Source organism: Oncorhynchus tshawytscha, linkage group LG28 (assembly GCF_018296145.1).
Source record: "Oncorhynchus tshawytscha isolate Ot180627B linkage group LG28, Otsh_v2.0, whole genome shotgun sequence".
Taxonomy (NCBI): domain Eukaryota; kingdom Metazoa; phylum Chordata; class Actinopteri; order Salmoniformes; family Salmonidae; genus Oncorhynchus; species Oncorhynchus tshawytscha.
In genome coordinates, this window is record NC_056456.1 from 13,545,779 (window position 1) to 13,568,247 (window position 22,469).

General features: G+C 41.1%; 1 protein-coding gene across 7 annotated transcripts in view; it reads left to right on the forward strand.

The window, feature by feature from the left end:
• The first annotated feature begins 3,123 nt into the window (after positions 1-3,123).
• The window catches only part of rock1 (Rho-associated, coiled-coil containing protein kinase 1), a 70,874-nt gene continuing 51,528 nt past the window's right edge, over positions 3,124-22,469 (forward strand). For 4 of the 7 annotated variants that reach the window (XM_024391317.2, XM_024391319.2, XM_024391320.2 and 1 more), the window contains exon 1: positions 3,127-4,090. In XM_024391317.2, coding sequence (XP_024247085.1) covers positions 3,998-4,090 — 93 coding nt within the window. In that variant the 5' untranslated portion in view covers positions 3,127-3,997. Of the gene's footprint in view, positions 4,091-22,469 lie in introns of all 7 variants that reach the window. The other 3 variants (XM_024391322.2, XM_024391316.2, XM_024391321.2) reach the window with 3 other exon arrangements.

Below are 22,469 nucleotides of genomic sequence, written 5' to 3' on the forward strand. Positions count from 1 at the left end.
GAGGGTCCAGATTGTCAAGCCCAGCTGATTTGTACGGGTCCAGGTTTTGCAGCTCTTTCAGAACATCTGCTATCTGGATTTGGGTAAAGGAGAACCGGGAGAGGCTTGGGGAGTAGCTGCGGCGGGGGGCGGAGCTGTTGGCCGAGGTTGGAGTAGCCAGGCGGAAGGCAGGGCCAGCTGTTGAGAAATGCTTGTTGAAGTTTTCGATAATCATGGATTTATCGGTGGTGACCGTGTTACCTAGCCTCATTGCAGTGGGCAGCTGGGAGGAGGTGCTCTTGTTCTCCATGGACTTCACAGTGTCCCAGAACTTTTTGGAGTTGGAGCTACAGGATGCAAACTTCTGCCTGAAGAAGCTGGCCTTAGCTTTCCTGACTGACTGCGTGTATTGGTTCCTGACTTCCCTGAAGAGTTGCATATCGCGGGGACTATTCGATGCTATTGCAGTCCGCCACAGGATATTTTTGTGCTGGTCGAGGGCAGTCAGGTCTGGAGTGAACCAAGGGCTATATCTCTTCTTAGTTCTGCATTTTTTGAACGGAGCATGCTTATCTAAAATGGTGAGGAAGTTACTTTTAAAGAATGACCAGGCATCCTCAACTGACGGGATGAGGTCAATGTCCTTCCAGGATACCCGGGCCAGGTCGATTAGAAAGGCCTGCTCGCAGAAGTGTTTTAGGGAGCGTTTGACAGTGATGAGGGGTGGTCGTTTGACTGCGGCTCCGTAGCGGATACAGGCAATGAGGCAGTGATCGCTGAGATCCTGGTTGAAGACAGCGGAGGTGTATTTGGAGGGCCAGTTGGTCAGGATGACGTCTATGAGGGTGCCCTTGTTTACAGATTTAGGGTTGTACCTGGTGGGTTCCTTGATGATTTGTGTGAGATTGAGGGCATCTAGCTTGGATTGTAGGACTGCCGGGGTGCTAAGCATATCCCAGTTTAGGTCACCTAACAGAACAAACTCTGAAGCTAGATGGGGGGCGATCAATTCACAAATGGTGTCCAGGGCACAGCTGGGAGCTGAGGGGGGTCGGTAGCAGTCGGCAACAGTGAGAGACTTATTTCTGGAGAGAGTAATTTTCAAAATTAGTAGTTCGAACTGTTTGGGTATGGACCTGGAAAGTATGACATTACTTTGCAGGCTATCTCTGCAGTAAACTGCAACTCCTCCCCCTTTGGCAGTTCTATCTTAACGGAAAATGTTATAGTTGGGTATGGAAATCTCAGAATTTTTGGTGGCCTTCCTGAGCCAGGATTCAGACACGGCAAGGACATCAGGGTTAGCAGAGTGTGCTAAAGCAGTGAGTAAAACAAACTTAGGGAGGAGGCTTCTGAGGTTGACGTGCATGAAACCAAGGCTTTTTCGATCACAGAAGTCAACAAATGAGGGTGCCTGGGGACATGCAGGGCCTGGGTTTACCTCCACATCACCCGCGGAACAGAGGAGGAGTAGAATGAGGGTGCGGCTAAAGGCTATCAAAACTGGTCGCCTAGAGCGTTGGGGACAGAGAATAAAAGGAGCAGATGTCTTTGATTGGTTCAAATTTGTTTTGTACTAGATCAAAACTCAATGTCCTTGTATGTGGAAATCAACGTTGGTCCAGACTGCACCAAAAAAAGATGGCGTGAGTTGGTCTGTGCTAATTTATTACATTTTTATTTAACTTTTTAATTTTTTTTATCTTGGCAAGTCAGTTAAAGAACAAATTCTTATTTGCAATGACAGCCTAACCTGCATGACGCTGGGCCAATTATGTGCCACCCTATGGGACTCCAAATCACGGGCGGTTGTGATACAGCCTGGAATCAAACCAGGGTCTGTAGTGACGCCTCTAGCACTGAGATGCACGTCCCTCGGCCGCTGTAGGAGTAGCCTACATTGTTGCCTGAAATTGAATTTTGCCCATCTATGTGGTAAGCCTACCGTTTGCAAAACACCAAAAAAAGATGTCCAAAAGAAGTCAGCTCTGAGATCTAGTTTTACCAAATCAGCCCACAATGGAATTTTATGAATCCATGTGGTAGCCCCACCATTTGCTAAACAGGCCGTTACATTGGCTTTACTAGTCCTGATTCATGTGACTAATCAATTTGGCTATTTAAGCTCTGAAAAGCCGCTACCCAACTTTATCAGGAGTTATCGTGAGGCTATTTGCAATGTGTTTACACAGCCGGAAACGCATAATGATTTTATTTTTCGCCATGATTAGCTTGTCAATAATGGACAGGTACAACTTGAAACCACTGATCATGACAATTGGGTGAAACTCCAGGACATTTTACTGACCTATCCTGTTTTTAGGTTAGGCGCATTTTGTAGGTTAGGCTATTTGATCGGATAAACCTGCATGATGTAAAAAGTGTCCGTCTCATTACATTGTCATACCTTTATCTCGAGCCAGTAGGCTACAAAAAAGGCCACATACTCTTTCTACCATATCCTATATCTGCTACATGATTTATGTTGGATTTTTTTTTTGTGACGGAACGTTGGTGGAGACCACAGTGAACAAATTATTATTATTTACAATGCCCGGCCAAAAGCGGACAACGCTGGGCCAATGGCGCGTCGCCCTATGGGACTCCCAATTGCGGCCAGTTGTTATGAAGCCTGGATTCGAACCAGGTTCGGTAGTGACGCTTCTAGCATTGCATTGAGATGCATTGCCTTAGACCGCTGCGCTACTTGAGAGCACAATGGACAATAAAAAATATTTGGACACTGCTTATCACAGGGCAGCATCAACGCTTACCACCAAAGCCCACATCTCTGGTTGAGAGAAATTGGCATTGTTTTTGGGCAGAATTATGTTGAGAACTAAGCCTAGCCCATGCACAAACTCCTTTGTAAACTGGGGTTTTACACTGTTGAGTGCTGACACCGGTGTAGATGGATTGGAAATCTCTATTTGATTTTGAAGTACTGGCTGAGTGGGAGTCTGAAAGGCTAGATAAAGCAGGATGTATTTGCCTACTTTTGAATTGGGTTTGGCCGGGCCTCCTTATGTGGAATTTACATTGACATGTATATTGTAAAGAGGGGCGTGTTTGAGCTGGGCCCTACAACATGTTGTCATCATCATGATCGTGCGCTCAACAACCCAGCCAGGGTAAACTCCATACCGTCTATGGTGGTAAACTCCTTCAATGAGCCTCCACCGGGGCTCATGCGCAGTACTTGACGTTTCAAAGTTGCTTCTCCGGGTGTTTGAACAGGAAGGCGGACATGTTGGTCAGGCGGTGGGAGAAAATCGGGCATCGTTTAGTTTTTCGAAAAATAACATAGCTAACGTTAGATCAAAACCAGATTTATCTATGTAGAACCAGAAAGTTTTCCTTCTGTATAGGTCAATATCGATGGCCGATGACAATGTGAGGCTTACAGCGAACGGACGGCAATGAAATGTTGTAACAAGACGGTGTTTTAAACTGATCGAAATTTGGAAGGATCATTGTTTTTCCGCCACTTCTACTTTGCAGCTGTCAGACTCGTTTATTGTTTTTTTTTCAAGGGCCTTACACTGATATATGGAAACAAGCCCGGGAGTAATGTGGCTACTTTGCAGCCTATCGGATTTTTAAAACTGTATTTAAGTTTTACTCTTTGGATGTATTGATATATTTTTTTAATTCTGCACAACTCATCTGCGGCATCCTGTGGACGCCGACTAATCTGTTGATGCATTTAGCCAAGTTAACTTGCTAACGCGAGCTAAATTAACTTCTTTTGAATTGCTGAAGTTGTCTGCAAAACCTGTCTGAACTGGGGAAATATTTATTCTGAAAATGTGGCTTTTGAACATCAAACGTTTCATGGTCAGTGAAAAAGAGATAAGAGACACGTTTCTTTGATTGAATCTGTGGGTTCTTTCTAAACACTTGAGTTCACGCAAAGGAAATAACATTAGGCTAAATAGCTACGTTAGCACTTGAGCTAGATTGCTAACTCGTTTTATTCAGCTATAGCACCGGCGTGGAACTCTACTTGTCTGCAAAAATGTCGGCTGGAGAAAGTTTGGAAGCTCGTTTTGAGAAAATCGATGCCATGTTGAAGGACCCGAAGTCGGAAATAAACACGGATTGCCTTTTGGTAAGTAAACTAGCCAGCGTTAACCTGACGATAAGCTTGGCTCGCTAAAGTTAGCTAGATATGTTATTGAATTAGCTAACTATCATTAGCATAATTTAGCTAACTAGGTAATGAATGTGTTAGTAAGCTAGCTACCGTTAGCCAAGCTGAAATTGGTTTGATTAAATTAGCTAGCTAACGTTTAGATTAAATAACTGAAGTTAGTTTGCTAACCAACTTTCTAGCTACCTGGTGTAGGCAGCTATATGAATAGCTGCCTGCTATAGGCTATATTTGTTAGCCAGCCGACGTCTTGAAGATTAGCTTGCTACCTTGTAAACGTTAGCTCACTAACGTTGACTACCTGTTAGCTGATTAGCTAACGTTATTTGGCTAACAAGCTGAACAAGTGGCAATCCAAAACAACCATGAGATGTAACGTTAGTAGGGCTGTGAATTGCCAGGGATCCCACGATACGATGTTATCACGATATGTAACTACGTGCCTAAACGATATGTATTGCGATTCTACATTATATGTAACGTTATTGCAATAACACGTTGAGTTTTTTTTATTGCGATTTGATGTTCCAAACATATTGCTCACTAAAGTTATGTCTGCTGCCGAGTGACTGTTGATCAGCCAGGGAAATAAAAGGTATCTATATCGTCATTCCAGTCCATTTTTTTTTCTGTTTCCGGGAACCGTTAGTTAAAATATATATTTTTAAATGTCCATGTTAACTTCTTATCAGGCATCGATGCTAGAATGGCTGAATATTCTAATTAAGTTGAATACCGGTATGTCTGATTATTGATATAATTACAATTGACACATTTCACTACTACTAGTAGCTATTTTAAAATCGTCAACGCTGTTGATAGTGAAGGTGCTATGCTATTTGAACCTGAGGGTATTTTGCAGTCGAAATATTAATAAATAACTGTGTAGTTTTGTTTCCATGAAGATGGACAGACAGTCCAACCTTGACCATGGTGACTTTGCAGCCTGGTCTCATAGACAAGACGTAACACAGTAAAGGTTCACAGAACACTCAAATTACTATGGTATGGTGACACAAGACTTACTCCATCCAAAAATGAAAGTTGGGTGGATGCTACTTCGAATCTCATCATGGACAAAGTTAGCATTTTAGCTATTAACCAATTTTTCAACTACTTACTACTTTTGAGCTACTTTGCAAATACTTAACATGTTAGCTAACTTGTCCCTTAACCTTAATACTTTTAGCTAACCCTTCCCCTAACCTTAACCCCTAGCATAGCTAACGCTAGCCACTTAGCTAGAGTTAGTAACATAGACATTTTGGACACTTGTAACACATCATACGAAATGGGTGTTGGACATCCACAAATTAATACATACCATAAGAAATGGAACATATGCTAAATGGAGTGTCTCGGATTTATGTACAGAATGATACGAAATGCTCCGAGGCCAGGTTGGGCTTTTGGTTGTCAATAATGCATTGAATCAAAACAGGAAAGGCATGTAAAAAGGCAGAGTGGACCAAATGTGACAGGGGTTGTGGCTGTCTGCCTGAAGGCCTCCTCTGTGATGTACAGGCAATATTAGAACAAACTCTTTGGAGAGTAGGGCTATACATGGACATTTATTTTTTAATATCCTCTGAAGTGGTAGCATCACGCCTGTTCGAACCTGCCAACCCAGCTGCATCAGTTAACTTGCTTGGGTCTGCCTGCCCTGACGTTTTACTGTGTCACTCATTCCCCGCTCATGATGTAACTTGTATCAGACTGCCACGTGCTAAACCTCAGAGGAACACCTCCAGACTCGAGTATCAATCATGCAAACCGAAAACAAAACTGTTGTTGAGGTTTCTCCCCCAGAAAAGACAGTGATGTACCCTCCTTGAGTGCGTGTCAGTTGGGGACTGTCGTGTGTCTGCCTATGTTCCCATGAATGTCCATACCACTTAGAATAAAACATTGTATTGGGCATGCATTTTTAGTGACAATCACATGTGGATATTGGAACACAGCCTTTGTCTCTGTTAATATCATTCAGAGCATTCTAGTGAAGGCTGGATGTCTTCGATTCACATGGTAGTCGAAAGCCTCTGCATATTAGCCAGTGTGACATCTAAGTAGTCCATATGTGTGGTTACACTGTAACTATCCTTTTTGGTGAATTGGGCTTTCAGGATATCGCTTACTGTCTGCTTCCCGAGGACTGGGATCATTCAATAATCCCATCTGAAGCAGTATGTAAATGTAACTCAATGGAAAGCACTAGCCTGAATTTCCTGTAGTTGTATTAAGCAACGGCAATGTTATGCAGACAGGTGTGAACCTATAAGGGCCTTTCTATAAACTAGGGTACCGTTGAGGTTTTGGTATGCTGGACAACTTGCTACAGCTGTTGATAAGTCATTGATAATAATCGCAGGTTTTTTCTTGTCATTACATTCAGCTATAAGGATTGAACATATCTATATTCAATCAAATTCAGGAGTTGATTTAAAACCTATTTTTAACCCTGTCATGGTAGGTGTCTTGAAGTATTGGTCCAAAGTCGTGTGACATGAAACACATTACTTTTCTCTCCTTGCATTCATGGCAGTGTAAGTTATATCATATATTAAGCATTAATCAATTAAATTACCCATTGAACTTGAATCCTGGATCTAGCTGTCGGACAGTTTTAGTTTTTTTATATATATATACATGACCGTTGAAATGTTTGGGGTCACTTAAAAATGTCCTTGTTTTGAAAGAGAATCACTTTTTGTTTGTTAATTAAAATAACATCAGATTGATCAGAAATACAGTGTAGACATTGTTAATGTTGTAAATGACTATTGTTGGTGGAAACAGCAGATTTTTTTTTAATGGAATATTTACGTAGGCGTACAGAGGCCCATTATCAGCAACCATCACTCGTGTTCCAATGGCACATCGTGTTAGCTAATCCAAGTTTATCATTTTAAAAAGCTAATTGATCATTAGAAAACCCTTTTGCAATTATGTTAGCACAGCTGAAAACTGTTGTTCTGGTTAAAGAAGCAATAAAACTGTCTGCCTTTAGACTAGTTGAGTACCTGGAGCATCATCATTTGTGGGTTCGATTACAGGCTCAAAAATGGGCAAAAACAAAGACCTTTGTTCTGAAACTCGTCAGTCTATTCTTGTTCTGGCAGCGTCATTAAAAAGTACCTGCAAAACACCAGTGAAGAGGCGACTCCGGGATGCTGGCCATCTAGGCAGAGTTGCAAAGAAAAAGCCATATCTCAGACTGGCCAATAAAAATAAAACATTTAGATGGGCAAAAGAACACAGACACTGGACAGAGGAACTCTGCCTAGAAAGCCAGCATCCCGGAGTTGCCTCTTCACTGTTGACATTGAGACTGGTGTTTTGCGGCTACTATTCAATGATGCTGCCAGTTTTACTGCTTCTTTAATTAGAACAACAGTTTTCAGCTGTGCTAAAATAATTGCAAAAGGGTTTTCTTTTCAAAAAATGTTTATTTAAAAAACAAGGACATTTCTAGGTGACCCCAAGCTTTTGAACGGTAGTGTATATATCTCAGAAATGCAGTGTAACATTTTGTCTCCTTATATTACAGGGTGAAGATAATTATTTTTTTTGACGGACAACTCTCCAAAAATCTGTGATGGCAAAATCGAGAGCTTCTAAAAATATCACCTTAACTTGATAATTAAAACGTCAATTGATACTGTCATTAACGTGGTTCTTCACTGACCATGTTTACATGCACACCCATATCCCCCTATTTTCCGGGGTACTCAAGTATTCTGTTTCTGAGTTGACGAACATAAGCGGCATATCGAGTTTTGCAATAACCCGAAAAAAGATTATATCGCGGTTTTGAGAAACCAGGGTTAAGATGCCTGGGAAATATTTATCTTAGACATGATACTGTGGCATGTAATCATCTTTTCCCATTTTAATGTTTTTCGCGGTCTGTGCAGGCTGTTTCTCTTATCATGGGTGTTGTGTGAGGATGCTTTTATCTGATTGTCAAAGAAATCACTTCAAAAAGTGATTCTGCCAAATTCTCTAAAACAACATTGGAGGTGGCTTATGGTAGAGAAATGAACATTCAATTATCTTGCAACAGCTCTGGTTGACATTCCTGCAGTCAGCATTCCAATTGCACGCTCCCTTAACTTAAGACTGGCGTTGTGTTGCAAATCTCCACATTGTAGTGTCCTTTTCTCCTCAGCACAAGGTGCACCTGTGTAATGATCATGCTGTTTAATCAGCTTCTTGATATGCGACACCTTTCAGGTGTATGGATTATCTTGGCTAAGTAGAAATGCTCACTAACAGGGATGTAAACAAATTTGTGCACTTTTGAGAGAAATAAGCTTTTTGCGCTTATAGAACATTTCTGGGATTTGAATTTCACCTCGTGAAACATTTTTGTTGCATTTATATATTTGTTCAGTGTAGTTAATACTGGTAAAGTTGTCTGTATTTAGAGACCCAGGAGCAAGCACAATAACAGTGAAAAGATTGGTCCTGTCCAAAATGTTAAAATGTCATCAGTTGGATCGGTTTTAAGGAAATTAAAGGTTCAGTTTGCCTTGGGTGCATATTTTACGTGGTTGAAGTACTCTCTGCTTGCGTTTAGTTACTATTCCATTTCACCCATATGAATTTAAATGAGGAATATTCATGGAAACGGGGATACTCGTAAGCGGGATATCAAAGGTGCATGTAAACAGCTTATCGTGAATAAGACCTTAAGTGGGATATGAGGTACTAACCGTAATACTGTGTGTGTGTAAACATGGTTAACTATACTATACATAATACTTGTATGATGCGCATTTGGTGTCAAGCTGTTTAATTACACTGATATTTTCAAGCAGCGTCATTATCTGATCCAGGAAGGAATTTTCTGAATGACAGTCAATATACGAACAGCTGTTGTGATAGCACATGCGATGCAAAAACAGCCCAAGTGCTTGAAGAAAGGTAATTTGTTTCGCCAGTGAAGACAATTGTGCCTATATGCATGTTGGATCTAATATGTCTAGTGAATTGATTTTTCTATGCTTGATAGTGCTCAGTTAACTGGCGTTTTTGTTTTTACCAACATCAGTTCAATTACTTGAATTCTGTTTGCTCCAGATTTTTTGTGACCCCAATGCGCCGTTTCTGTCGAGAAATCAAATAATTCACGAGAGAAATCGAGGAAACTACAATGTGGGATGCTGGGAGTTGTAGTTTTGATTAAGCAAATTTTCAACCTAGGTCAGCGTCGAAACGTAATTAACTACAATGACCATATTCAACCTAACTTTAGACTTAAGTTTGTCGCCTGTCTTCCCGCTTTTGGGATGACCCCCCATTGTTAGGGTGTGGACATGAGCATCTGTCATTATATACTGATCTGCGGACGGATACACTTTTACGCCTGATACGTCAGGTACACACACACACAAACCGTGTGAAAGAGGAATGTATACCAAGACAGTTTGTTAAAGTATGCCTTACCTACTTTGAGGAAATAGTAAAATGATCTCGTCAGACAGCTCTGCAGCATGATAGGCATGCTAGCCAAATAGGGTGACTAAAGATAGTACTGTATGGGGAGCATTATATGGCCTGGCTGCTACTGTCTGAGCAGAGATGAGTTGATTACTTTAAGCAATGAAAAATAATAGTCATCAAATAACTAAATCATTTTATTATTTCCTATTTATCTATTGGGTCGACATCAATCTGGACCTGACAGACTGTTTAAAAAAATAAAAAATAAAAATATGATCAATGTTTTGGCAATTGAATGTTAACTATTTTTAGCTTTGGTTTCTTTTTTAATTTATCCAAACCGGACCGACTGCAAAAAGCACTAATCGCTCAGCACTACTGCTTGATTTACAGCAGGGTCTTGTTAGATTTAACAGAGGTAGCATCCAGGTGATGTCATTTTCAGTTTTTTTGTGGCTCGGATTGGACACTGAGTCTACTGTGCGCAATTGTGTAGGATAGACTATTGTGCAACACCCAACGCTATTCTTCTTAATCATTCTGAATAGAATGGCAACAAATTACATAGCCTCGTGTTCGTCTTCACAATATGTTCTGCTGATTTACATGTCATACATTTTGGTTTCCATGTTACACCTTTTTTAGTTTAAACAATACAAGGGGCTTGAAGTAGTATACTCAATCTGGAATTTGGAGCTCAGAAGTTCAAGTACTGGAATAGGCCTACCTTGAAAATCTGACGTTTCCTTACTTTTGTGCTTGTAATTATCGAAGGCAATTTATACTTTTTCATTCTCCCTTATCTGTGATTATATCTGCCACTTTCGTTTGTTTCCTGGCGCTTCAGTTGAAGGGTGTTGCGAAACTCTGTTGTGGTAAAACCACGTGCTGTTATGAGGATGGCAACATCTAATGCTGGCTCCAACTTGCCTCATATTTTACAATATAGTAATTAGAATTAGAATATCAATTTGTTTGCAAGGCCTAAACAAACTCTTTGATAATGGCATATTTAATTTAATTTTTAAAAAAACTTTTTTTTTTACACTTTGCATACTTTTTGGGGAGGGGTTTGTATTGTGCCCTATATGTACAATTATATAAATTATACAATTGTCTAACATTGAGGTCCTTAAATTACAATTAAGTGCTTGAAAAAGTCCTTGAATTTGACTTGCCAATGTCTGTATGAACCCTGCTTAAATTGTGAATAGGCCTAGATCTATGTTTTATAGGAGGAGTTATGGGAAAATTTGCATATATTCCTTTAACTACACACTTATAACTGCATCAAAATATATATATTTTTGTTTCCAACCATTTTAAATTTTGATCCTAGTGTGTCAAATTTGCCCAATTATTTATAGAAAGACCCACAAGCAAGTTGCCTAAAATGTGTGATAAGTATGAATAGGACTGGGAACTGCCAGGGGCCTCACGATACAATATCATCACCATACTTAGGTGCCGATACGATATGTATTGTGATTCTCACGGTTTTAAATTTGTTGAGATTCGAGGGACGAGAGAGCATGAGAGTTTTATTTTGATCAGTCATGGAAATAAGTGCTGAAAACAAATTGGCTCACTATTTAAAAAGATGAAGAACAAGCTAGAATGGAAAAAATATAACAGTTTTGGTACAGTTACAGCCGACTAGCGCAAAAGTATTGCCATATTGTACAAAATGATATTGCCATATGTCGTCCATAATAATATCCTGATACCCCCCCATAAACAAAACTTATAAACGGGAGGCATAGAAATGGCGCACATAAAACAAATCTACCGCTTCTTAGACTTGCTTTTAATGAGTGACAGAGCTATAACAAACATTTTCTATGTGAATATGACCGGGTCGCCCGAAAAGTTACATATTGCAGCTTTAAATTAAGCTAGCAGGTATTAGGCTAAGCCGAATACAGATGGGGGAAGCATTTCTCTACATGGAGTTCAAATAAATAAAACCGCACACTGTCGAAAAAGTAATTGTTTAAAACCGAGGCTTTAATGCAAAATAAAGATGTTTATTGAAACGTGGCTAAAAAAAGCTCCCTAAATAATTGATATTTCTTGCTTTTGTATATTTTGTATATAATCTAGATCATGTATTCTATTGTACTTGGTACTGATTCATAGATTTTCCAGTGTTTTTCTTGCTTGATCATGTGACACATGCAATTAACCTTGAAATACAAGCCAGGTGTGTGTGCTGACAATTTCCACTGATGACCTGAGGTAAAAAAGCTTGTTTTCACCTATTTTAATTTTATGAATTTTCTTGCGCTATGGTTTTTTGGGGCACCGTGATGGTTCAATAAACATCTTTATTTTGCTTTCAAGCCTCGGTTTTGGATTTTCCTTTTTTTCCTATGGTTTGTGGTTCTATTTATTTGGCTCCTACACACCTGGAACAGACACTATTCAGTAGGTAGGACCTTTTTTAAAGAGCATCATCTACATGGAGGGTGCCAGGGCTGCTAGCCATATTAAAAACGACTCCCTTTTAAAGAAGAACAGTTGTTTAGTCTCCCTGGCCTGCCTGCCTGTCCTAGAGAAAGGCACTCACCTAATGCACACACTCCGGCTCTGCTCTGACTTAATGGCAAAAAGCTGTGGCGACTTTTCCGAAGCTCAAGCCCAGGGCAGCCACACACACAAGGGTGTTGTTCCTCTTTTCCCCCTTAGCTGCAATCTCCCTCAATGAATGGAAGCCTTTGCTTCAACCCCCTCTCCACCACCACTCTGCTTCTTCACCCACAGCTTAATAAAATTCCATGCTAATCAAATAACCTCTTGTCTTTGACTGGCCTGGAGTCCCCTGTGTGTCCCAAAGCCATTCTGTACGTGCTGCCTGCGCCTGGAGAGAGTCAGAGCTGCTTGCCCGGCCTCTGCTCTGAGGTAGCTAGCTGGGTGTGTTCTCTCCACCCATAAAACCAAAATTATGTGGGCCGTGGTAGTTTCATGTTTCTGAGAGCTTTGCCTGTAACATTTAACTCGTAAAGCAGTTTCCAACATGTTTGGCTGCTAGGTTATGAGTAGGCTAATCAGTTCCATCAAAAAACACAATGCTAGCTGTTTTCTAAGGATGCTATGGTTATCTGACTCTAACCTGATTTGACTTTTTGTGGTGTTTTTCCGCTAGCTCTGGCGGGGTCTGGGGTTCCAATCTGTTTTTGCTCTCTTGCCAACTCCCTATGGAATTGCCATGCCAAATGTTGTCAAGAGAGCAGGAACAGACTGGCACCCAGGCTAGTTTGACCGCTGACCTTAGCCGAAAGCAGTGATGTTGCTCTTTTGCCCATTTGTTGTTTTGACTGTGATATTTTGCCCCCGTCCTGCACTCAGGGGTAGCCTACTACTCAGACACTATGTTCCAGCCCTGTCAAGCTTATCTTCTCCCGAAATAATTTCTGTTGGAAAGAGAGATGGAACCTTATCTGTATCACACTGCCCGCCCTCACCACAGCTCCAGGCAGGCTCCTGCTCCTGAGAGCCTCTCCGCACAACCAGAATTCCTGGCATTGTGATGGGAAAGCTCGCTGACATTTTAAGGGTGTTTTTTATCGTCCAATAGTGAGCTATGTGTGTTTTTCCATAGGTCTTTTGATAGTACACAGGCTTAGTTTAAAAAAAGTGTCATGCCCTGGAAATCCTGGAATAGGAGCCTGAAGCTGTCTGAAATAGCATTTTTAACAAAAGCTGCATTCTAGTAACAGAATGTTATATTTAAATCCTAATTGCTAGTTGGTAGTTTCCTTGAGTTTGATCACATGTTTGGTAGAACTAATTCACCGGCTGGCAGAATGGGATGGCTGGATTGATCTGTTGGAACTTGCCTGGTATGGGCCTTTGTTCCTGCCATAGCTCAGTCTTTATTTAAGCAGTAAGGCTCGAGGAGGTGTGGTATATTGGCCATATACCACAAACCCCCAAGGTACCTTATTGCTTAAATAAAGACTTGGCTATTATAAACTGGTTACCAATGTAATTAGAGCAGTAAAAATACATGTTTTGTCATACCCGTGGTATAAGGTCTGATATACCACGGCTGTCAGCCGATTTAGCATTCAGGGCTCAAACCACCCAGTTAATTTTTACATTTTTTTAGACACTTCGCACATTGGGCTCCCTAGCCTAGCATAAGTCTGCTTTGCCTCTTCCTTGAGCTAATGCCTAGCTGATTTTTAATGTGCTCACATTTCTAGATTTTCCTTGTACCAAGTCTTTCATTCCATCCATCCTCAACCCCAGGACGTGGGTGCTGACATTACACTCTGATTCCCTAGTTCAGAGATCAACTAGATTCAGCCATGGGCTGATTTTTATTATAATAATTTTTCCTGGAGCGGATGGTCAGCGGGCCGGAACATGCACATTGGCCACAAAGCCACAACGTATATTTGACTTAAACAATCCTTTAAAACTTTGCTTTCATTTGTATACTTTCATATACACTGAGTATACCACACATTAGGAACACCTTCCTAATATTGAGTTGCAGCCCCATTTGCCCTCGGAACAGCCTCAATTCATTGTGGCATGGAATCTCCAAGGTGTCAGAAGCGTTCCACAGGGATGCTGGCCCATGTTCACTCCACCGTTGTCAAGTTGGCTTGATTCCCTTTTGGGTGGTGGACCATTCTTGATACACACAGGAAACTGTTGAAAGTAAAAGCGTTGCAATTATTGACACAAACTGGTGCGCCTGGCACCTACTACCATACCCCTTTCAAATGCACTTAAATCTTTTTTCTTTGCCCATTCACCCTCAGAATGGCACGCACACTATTGTATTTATTTAACCTTTTATTTTACCAGGTAAGTTGAGTGACAACGCGTTCTCTTTTACAGCAACGACCTGGGGAATAGTGACAGGGGTGAGGAGGGGGGGATGAATGAGCCAATTGTAATCTGGGGATGATTCGGTGACCATGATGGTATGAGGGCCAGATTGAGAATTTAGCCAGGACACCAGGGTTTAACACCCCTACTCTTACGATAAGTGCCATGGGATCTTTAGTGACCAGAGAGTCAGGACACCCGTTTAACATCCCATCCGAAAGACTGCACCGTACACAGGGCAATGTCCCTAATCACTGCCCTGGGGCATTGGGATATATATCTTTAGACCAGTGGAAAGGGTGCCTCCTACTGGCCCTTCAACACCACTTGTAGCAGCATCTGGTCTACCATCCATGGACTGACCAGGATCGACCCTGCTTAGCTTCAGAAGCAAGCCAGCGGTGGGATGCAGGGTGGTAATGTTGCACAATCCATGTTTCAAGGCTTAAAAATCTGTCTTTAACTGGTCTCCACCCCTTCATCTACACTGATTTTGAAGTGGATATAACAAGTGACATCAATAAGGGATCATAGCTTTCACCTGGTCAGTCTGTCATGGAAAGAGCATGTTTTAAGCATGTTTTCAGTGTATGCTGTAGTGTTAAGATTTCCCTTCACTGGAACAAATGGGCCCAGTCCAAACCATGACAAACAGCCCCAGACCATTATTCCTCCTCCACCAAACTTTACAGTGGGCACTATGCATTTGGGCAGGTAGCAATCCCCTGGCATCCGCCAAACTCTGATTTTTCTGTCAGACTGCCATATGGTGAAGCGTGATTCATCACTCCAGAGAACGCGTTTCCACTGCTCGAGAGTCCAATAGCAGCGAGCTTTACTCCACTCCAGCCGATGCTTGGCATTGCGCATGGGGATCTCAGGCTTGTGTGCGGCTGTTCAGCCATGGAAAGCCATTTCGTGAAGCTCCCGACTAATTTCGCGCTCCCGTTTTGCGCTCATGTGGCCGACCACTTCATGGCTGAGCCGTCTTTGCTCCAAGACGTTTCCACTTCACAATAACAGTTGGCCTGGGCAGCTCTAGCAGGGCAGGAATTTGATGAACTGACTTGTTGGAGAGGTGGCATCCTATGATGGTGCCACGTTAAGTCACTGAGCTCTTCGGTCAGGCCATTCTACTGCCAATGTTTTTCCTATGGAGATTGCATGGCTGAGTGCTCGATTGTTATACACCTGTCAGCAATGGGTGTGGCAGAAATCGCCAACTGCACTAATTTGAAAGTGTGTGTGTGTGTGTGTGTATATAGTGTGTTTGAGAAGTCCGTACTAGGCCCATTGGTGTTCCAAATAAGCCCACCTCTTAAATTGTAAATTCTAATTAATTTCCAAATGTTCAAAACTTATAAACTGACATTTATGTAAAATTGGATCATATTAATATTCCTTAAAGTTATTAAAATAAACTGATCATTACTATTGTTGATCATGAAGGTAGCACATAACAGGGGGGTTCAATCGGATCACACGGAGATCAATGTGGATTTAGGCTTTTGTTTTTGCCAACCAGTGTACAAACCGGATTCAACTAATCATAGACTTGATTCAATATGTGATTAGTTGAATCAGGTGTGTTGTTGCTTGGTGAGAACACAAACCTGCACCCACACTGGCCCTCTGAGGATAAGAAGAAAGATAACACACACAATTTTCAATGAATTTTCTGAAAGCTGATTTCACATTTGCTCTACGGCTGTTCTTGTTAATTGTCTTTCTAAAGCATATCTAAAGAATAAGATCTACTCTTATTTTACCAAGGTATAGGTGGTGGTCCAAAAAATGTAATCACCTGGATGAATGAAGGATAACAATATGACTGTCCCCACCCAATATTGCATGAGTCGTCACCCAGTAGTCCATATTCTTGTCCCTCATTTGTTTGCATTTTAGTCTACCACTTGTAGGTTTTTTATTCCTTATGTCCCTCAAGCCTGATCTTATTCTCTCTCTGCATCAACCTGTCCTTTCCAAAAAATCTTGGCGAGAGTACAGAGGTTTCTAATCTTGGTAAAGGCACCGTTGCTAGATTAGGGCTGTGGTGGTCATGACGTTTTTCCAGACGGTTATTGTCATGCAAAAGACTGCCAGTCTCACGGTAATTGACGGAAAGATGGAAAGGCATGGTGGTGAGATTCTGTAGCTTAAGGTAATGTCAGCTTAATTTTAAAAATATAAAAATGCCCTATTACTAGGCTATTCAAAATCATATAGAAATGCACTATAATTGTAGGCAAACTCTGTTAGCCGCCTTGCACAATCAAGGAACCAATCTTATTTTTTTAACTTAAATAGATTTTTTTTTTTTAACTAGGCAAGTCATTTAAGAACATTCTTATTTACAATGACGGCCTAGGAACAGTGGGTTAACTGCCTTGTTCAGGGGCAGAACGACAGATTTTTACCTTGTCAGCTCGGGGATTCGATCTAGCAACCTTTCGGTTACTGGCCCAACGCTCTAACCACTAGGCTACGTACCGCCCCATTGCCTAGGTCTGTACATTCTCTCCCAGACTCACGGATAGAAAGTTTGGAGCATAGCATAAGTCAACCAGTCCATCCAGTATGCGTAATAATTCAGTACACACTCAAAAGCCATTACTAAAAATGTTTATTTTGGAGGATAGGCTACACCAAATGTACCCAAAGACTTCTTAAATATTTTTTTATTTAAATTGTCGTGTGTAATATGCGGTAGGCTATGTATTGTATAACGACACAATCATCATTTTAAGTCAGTTTTTTTGGAGGGGACTTGGGCTCATTATGCCTGTGTAAACACTAATATGCGTATGCTTTTTTTCTTATCTTCAGCGTAGAAAGCTTTGTCCATTTAGGCTTTAAAACAACATCCACAACGACCATGTTTTCCAATCAGTTTCAACCTGTTGAACTACTTAATTCAAATTGATCAATCAGTGAGATGAGCTTTTAAAAAAATATATAAAAAAATACTGTTTTCATGAAGTGTGTGTGGTTTTAGATTGCATTTGCATTGATGTTAGATGGACAATAGAGCCCTGAGTACTAGGCCATCAGCGACCTGATGATCGTTAGTGTGTTGGGTACCACCAATGCATGTTCAGAGTGCATTAATGGAGATTACTGTGACTTTCCTGTGGTCAAGACTAATTAGTGGCGGTAATATGGTCAAAGCAACAGCCCTAGGCTACATGCACAATATGCATAACTGTAGTTTTTTTGTATGTTCTAAATAACTTAAATCTGGAACAAAAAATGTATGCTCATGTTCAATGAATATTAGGGAGAGCAACACAATCCCCATGTTTCAAGTCAAACTGGGCTTAATAGGAGCGTTCTGGGCTTAATGGTGAAAAAGACAGAATAGCGAAGTCTCTACTCATAAAATATGATGCAAAGTTAGTATTGAACAGTATTTTATTTATTTATTGCCATTTTACATTTTGTGTAGAGTGTTGACATGAGAGATGGCATCTGTGTATAACAATGCCAGGTTAATTTGAACAAAAATGCATTGAAGAATGAGCTGTGAAAGATCATTTCCAGCAATCTTTCTGTAGTTCAAGTTATGTTGCTACAGTGTGACATGCAGGCACAATTGCTAGCATGGAAAAACCCATGTTTCTTAATTGTCAAGAAAGTCATTAACTCTCAAGGAATATGCTATCATGTGCATTCAGAAAGTATTCAGGCCCTTCCCCTTTTCCACATTTAGTTACATTACAGCCTGATTCTAATATCGATTTAAATATATGTTTTTCCTCATCAATCTACACACACTACCCCATAATGGCAAAATGTATAGATTTTTATTTTTGCTCAACTTGAATTGGCCAAATATAATGACCTGTGGGCCGCCAGTTGGGGAATACTGCCCTAGTTGATCCTGCCATGCGTTTCTCGGTGCGAACAAAAAACAAAAGATACATTCAAACTGCGAGCTGCTTTATTAGTGTGCCCATTATTATGTGCAGAAACATGGGGAAAGTCACGGTAACTAGGCTTCTCCAAAACTGCTCTGATGCTGCTGATGGTCATTAGAAGCCTACCAAACATGCTAACGGCCAGTCACTAATAGCCTGGTACTCGGCGCTCTGTTGTCCCTCTAATCACTCTGACATCAATGCAAATGCCTAGGACCCCTGGAACAGCTTTAGAGAGCAGATAGCGTACAGAGCCTAGTGACGGGTGTCGCACATGAAATGAGTTTTGACTACCCACTATTTAAAAGAGGATCCCAGCTTTCTCCTGCCTCTACATTTATTGCTCAATTCTTAAAATGAAGCACATGAATCCGCTTTACAACCTGGCATACAAGGGCGTGAGTTTCAAGTTTGGGGAAGTAAATTTTCACAATAAAAAATTTAAAAAATGCAGATTTTATTATAATAATAAAAAAAAATTCTATGCATCATAAGTCTGCATTTGCCTTGTAGCGTTGTATTCGTAATGTGATGAGTAGATCGGATAGTCATAATTTAGGCTAATAATATAACTCACTGTTCAATGCATGGCTGTGTGTGTGTGTAGTGTAGGCCTAGACTATATCAGATAGAAGAAACATATCTTTGCATGGGGAAAAAATGGAGCCTTTTTATGAACACATTTCATGCAATTCTACTACACTTTATGACTGGAGACATTAGCAGAATATGTTTTTATATGACTAATTACAGGGTTGCCTAATCTGCTGACACTGACAAACAGATCAGTGAAAACGACATTGTCCATATAGGACTTTTGAGAAGGGGGAGACGGAATATGAAGTCGATCTAAAAATCCTTGAAATTGTTGCGTTTTTAAAAAATATTTTTGTTAAGTGTAGATGAGTTTGTTGCAGACAGACCGGTAGAGAGATGAATGCGATTTGCAAGAACATTAACAAACTGCCATGCACAGCCGATGTGATTAATAGGATATTTGTTTTTAGCAGGATATTTTCTACCGGTAATATATTTGTTGATTTTATGTAGGATATTTGTACCTAGTTGCATTGTGTGTGTGTGTGTGTGTGTGTGTGTGTGTGTGTGTGTATATATATATACACACAGTGGGGCAAAAAAGTATTTAGTCAGCCACCAATTGTGCAAGTTCTCCCACTTAAAAAGATGAGAGGCCTGTAATTTTCATCATAGGTACACTTCAACTATGACAGACAAAACGAGAAAAAAAAATCCAGAAAATCACATTCTCGGATTTTTAATGAATTTATTTGCAAATTATGGTGGAAAATAAGTATTTGGTCACCTACAAACAAGCAAGATTTCTGGCTCTCACAGACCTGTAACTTCTTCTTTAAGAGGCTCCTCTGTCCTCCACTGCTTACCTGTATTAATGGCACCTGTTTGAACTTGTTATCAGTATAAAAGACACCTGTCCACAACCTCAAACAGTCACACTCCAAACTCCACTATGGCCAAGACCAAAGAGCTGTCAAAGGACACCAGAAACAAAATTGTAGGCCTGCACTAGGCTGGGAAGACTGAATCTGCAATAGGTAAGCAGCTTGGTTTGAAGAAATCAACTGTGGGAGCAATTATTAGGAAATGGAAAACATACAAGACCACTGATAATCTCCCTCGATCTGGGGCTCCACGCAAGATCTCACCCCATGGGGTCAAAATGATCACAAGATCAAAAATCCCAGAACCACATGGGGGGACCTAGTGAATGACCTGCAGAGAGCTGGGACCAAAGTAACAAAGCCTACCATCAGTAACACACTACGCCGCCAGGGACTCAATCCTGCAGTGCCAGACGTGTCACCCTGCTTAAGCCAGTACATGTCCAGGCCCGTCTGAAGTTTGCTAGAGAGCATTTGGATGATCCAGAAGAAGATTGGGAGAATGTCATATGAAACCAAAATAGAACTTTTTGGTAAAAACTCAAAGAATGCTGAGTTGCATCCAAAGAACACCATACCTACTGTGAAGCATGGGGGTGGAAACATCATGCTTTGGAGCTGTTTTTCTGCAAAGGGACTAGGACGACTGATCCGTGTAAAGGAAAGAATGAATGGGGCCATGTATCGTGAGATTTTGAGTGAAAACCTTCCATCAGCAAGGGCATTGAAGATGAAACGTGGCTGGGTCTTTCAGCATGACAATGATCCCAAACACACCGCCCGGGCTACGAAGGAGTGGCTTCGTAAGAAGCATTTCAAGGTCCTGGAGTGGCCTAGCCAGTCTCCAGATCTCAACCCTATAGAAAATCTTTGGAGGAAGTTGAAAGTCCGTGTTTCCCAGCAACAGCCCCAAAACATCACTGCTCTAGAGGAGATCTGCATGGAGGAATGGGCCAAAATACCAGCAACAGTGTGTGAAAACCTTGTGAAGACTTACAGAAAACGTTTGACCTCTGTCATTGCCAACAAAGGGTATATAACAAAGTATTGAGAAACTTTTGTTATTGAGCAAATACTTATTTTCCACCATAATTTGCAAATAAATTCATTAAAAATCCTACAATGTGATTTTCTGGCTTTCCCCCCTCATTTTGTCTGTCATAGTTGAAAGTGTACCTATGATGGAAATTACAGGCCTCATCTTTTTAACTGGGAGACCTTGCACAATTGGTGGCTGACTAAATACTTTTGTGCCCCACTGTATGTATATTCTCTGCTTTCTGCGCAGAGAATCCTTTTAGTCCTTTTAGCTGCCAATTTCTCACGGTGTATCTTATCTTAATGTGTATTTTGCAGAGGTAGGCGCTCTTGCATTAGATTAGTTTAAACTTTTACATTTGTATCATTTTCATTTGGATTTAAATAGGATTTAGATAGGAAGACATGATTATTTAATTTGAAACTGTTCCAAGAAAAGCTGCGAATGAAAAGCATAACTGACGCACAGATCGGTAGAAATGTTAAGGTCAATTGTGAAGTGTCAGTCCACATGGAAAAAGGTTGCCGACCCTTTACTAATTCTTGTGAAGAAGTGTGTCAGTAAACTGTATTCTGTAATTTAGTTACGAAACAATAGAAATGCAATTGTGTATTGCTGCTGTTTGTCTGATATTCAACAGTCCATGATCAGCTCTGTTGGCCATTAGAGCATTTTGTAGAGAGAAGAGAGTGAGGCATATAATTTAGGCTTGGAATGACATGTGGCACATTGTTTACCTTGTTACCTGGCAATGTCCACAAGGGTGTTTAAAAGAGCTGTCAGTCAAGGTGAGCTCATGAATATAAGCTCCCCGCCCACTCAGCCTCTTCTTTAAGATTTCCTGATCTAGATGCGAGAAGTTAAACATTTCTTCAATTTTGAACGTTTTAGTAGTTAAACAATATTATGGGTGAAAAAAACAAATAACTTCACAGATCTTCATTGTAAAGGGTTTAAACATTGTTTCCCATGCTTCTTCAATGAACCATTAACAATGAACGAACATGCACGTGTGGAAAGGTTGTTAAGACACTAACAGCTTACAGACGGTAGGCAATTAAGGTCACAGTTATGAAAACTTAGGACACAAAAGAGGCATGAGGACTGCAGATGTGCCCAGGGCAATAAAATATCTACTGTGAGACGTCTAAGACAGCGCTACAGGGAGACAGGACGGACAACTGATCGTCCTCGCAGTGTCAGACCACGTGTAACAACACCTGCACAGGATCGGTACATCCGAACATCACACCTGCGGGACAGGTACAGGATGTTAACAACAACTGCTCGAGTTACACCAGGAATGCACAATCCCTCCATCAGTGCTCAGACTGTCCGCAATAGCCTGAGTGAGGCTGGACTGAGGGCTTGTAGGCCTGTTGTAAGGCAGGTCCTCACCAGACATCACCGGCAACAACGTCACCTATGGGCACAAACCGGCCGTCGCTGGACCAGACATGACTGGCAAAAAGTTATCTTCACTGACGAGTCGCGGTTGTGTCTCATCAGGGGTGATGGTCGGATTCGCGTTTATCGTTGAAGGAATGGGCGTTACACCGAGGCCTGTACTCTGGAGCGGGATCGATTTGGAGGTGGAGGGTCCGTCATGGTCTGGGGTGGTGTATGACAGCATCATCGGACTAAGCTTGTTGTCCTTGCAGGCAATCTCA